This window comes from Propithecus coquereli, unplaced genomic scaffold (assembly GCF_000956105.1).
Source record: "Propithecus coquereli isolate 6110/MARCELLA unplaced genomic scaffold, Pcoq_1.0 Scaffold117, whole genome shotgun sequence".
In the NCBI taxonomy this organism is placed as follows: Eukaryota; Metazoa; Chordata; class Mammalia; order Primates; family Indriidae; genus Propithecus; species Propithecus coquereli.
Window position 1 is genome coordinate 4552493 of NW_012135747.1, and position 2424 is coordinate 4554916.

At 36.8% G+C, this 2424-nt stretch overlaps 1 protein-coding gene across 1 annotated transcript in view; it reads left to right on the forward strand.

Annotated features, from left to right (window-relative positions):
• The window catches only part of CTNNA3 (catenin (cadherin-associated protein), alpha 3), a 2098639-nt gene that overhangs the window by 1740748 nt on the left and 355467 nt on the right, over nt 1-2424 (forward strand). The window contains exon 15 of the mRNA XM_012658580.1: nt 320-471. Coding sequence (XP_012514034.1) covers nt 320-471 — 152 coding nt within the window. The remainder of the gene's footprint in view (nt 1-319; nt 472-2424) is intronic.

Sequence of the window (2424 nt, forward strand, 5' to 3'; positions counted from 1 at the left end):
ATTTCTTGGGGTTTATATATTGATAGGATGAGAAATGATTATATAGTTCCAGGTTTGGTAAAAACAAAAATGACATAAAGGAAAAAGATAATCTTTTAAAACGTTTCTATAAAAATGCCTTTCATTGTCTTTGATTCCTTTTACTTCTCAGAGAACCAAAATAATTCTGCTAAAATTTTTGTATCTATACATTAAAAAAATGATTAAAAGTCTAATATTTGTTTAAAAATACATTTCTACATTTCCTGGAAACTGCTATAGAAATCCAGAAATACAAAGAGGACAATCTTCCCTTTTTTTTTTTATTTTATTTTAACAGTAATTCCTGAGTTTGTAACTCAAGTGAATGTTGCCTTGGAAGCTTTAAGCAAGAACTCATTGAATGTGTTTGATGATAATCAATTTGTGGACATCTCAAAGAAGATCTATGATACAATTCATGATATCAGATGTTCGGTCATGATGATTCGGGTAAGTTGTCTTTACTTTCCATTGAATTATTTTGCAACACTCTTCACCATCTGGAATGCCTGGAATGATTGCAAGAAATGCTTTATTTCTATGCTGTAATGTCAATGCTGAAATCCATTAAAACTTTAGAAGTTTATATGTATCCCCAAAGTCAGATCCACTGTCACAAACAACACTTTTACTTATGTATTTGGTGATAACTTACACAAACGAGCACATTTAACTGCCACGTGTGCAGAAAGGATAGGATTTGTGGTGTGCAGGATTTGTTGAGGTGTCTCTTAGCATGATCAGGAATCAAAGAAAAATACATAAATTAATTTGCTTTCTTTTATTGAACAAAAAGGAAAGGATCTTTCTCATCACTGTAGTGGAATTGATAGGAAAATGTATTAAAACAAGGTATTTCTATGGCCAAGCCCTCTTATCTTAGATCATAGAATCGCAGAATGTTCTGCAAGAAATCTCACTTGGAGCTGCCAGGAACAACAAACTCTTGAACTGTCCTGGTCTGGGAGCTTCTATTTGGGGAAATGTATGCCACCTTCCCACGGGAGTGTGTGTACCATTTGTATATACGGAGACCAGGTTTGTTTTTACTCAAATATTAATGTAAAGTATTTTAAATGTTACTAAAAAATGTAAGTTCTTTAGAGAACGCATATGTAAATATATGAAGATATCTTATCTTAGGATGAGTTCCCCTGGAGGCAGACCCTGAGGTAATGATTTGTGTTATCAGTAGTCTATTTAGGAGAAAGTGAGACCGAAAAAGTGAGGCAGGGAGGAGAAGAAAACCAGTAAGGGGTAATCATGAGTCACCAAAGACAACTGGAACTTGATCCTGCTGGTGAACTCTGGGAGGTATTGTAGAGTGCACCTCAGCACCTCAAAATTATCTCACCTGAGGCAAGCAAAATCAGGTTTATCCACCTGTTCATCCCTGGTTAAAGGCCACCCTCAGAGGTGTTACCTGAATCTCATGCTCAGGGCCAATCAAGGTCTTGTGGCTGAAGAAACCGCCTCAGACAGGGTGTCAGATGATTGCAGTAGGAAGATTCAGTAGGACTGGTGAAGGTAATTTGTATGAACAGAATTCAATTTTAAAGCCTCTGGACTTAACTGTTAGACTGTGAGATGTAAATAGAAGTGCCAAGAATATATGTTTGGAGCATCCTTAGCATCTGGTAGGCCTGTATGTCATAGTTAGCCTGAACGGAACAGTTCATAAAAATGGAGTCATTTGTGGACCTTGTAAAGAAAAAGGTCAACAGACATTAGGAAGCCTGGTAGGGCAAATGGATGCTATGGAAGAGATTATAAGAGAAAGGCTAAAAGTGTCAAGATATAGGATCTAGAACTTCAGGGCTTGGGAAAACCTGAAAGCAAACCCAATTAATTATACATATTAGAGAGAACGCCAGGATATATATTTGTGAGAAGCCTACAAGAATTTGTTCATATGTGTGATTAGAAACTGCGACCTTGTACCAACACTATGTCTGAACAGCAAGAACCTTCACTAATTTTCTTGTTCTTGTGAAGGTTTTTATGCCTAACCTGTGGGACTAGTGGACTAGTAATAACCCACACGGTGGCGGGGGGGAGAGGGGTGGGTAGGTAAACCCAGAAGAAAAACATTAAAAGTGTGAAGAAGACACACAAACTTTGGAAAATAGTCTTACCAAGGTGAAACCTTTACATTTCTACTGTCCCTGGGTGGATATTTGAAAATATAAAACAGTGAAATAGCATAGGGAAACCAGGGTAGAGAATGTATTTTTTCCTACTGCGGCTATTTAGGGAAGAAAAAATATCTTATAGCTTCTGCAAGTTAGATGTCCCACTATTTTAAAATTTCCTTATTATCAAGATGGCTTACTTATGGCAAATCAAATTATCTTGCCATTATTTCTGCATATCCCTCATATGTAACAGTCCTCTGTGGGGCAG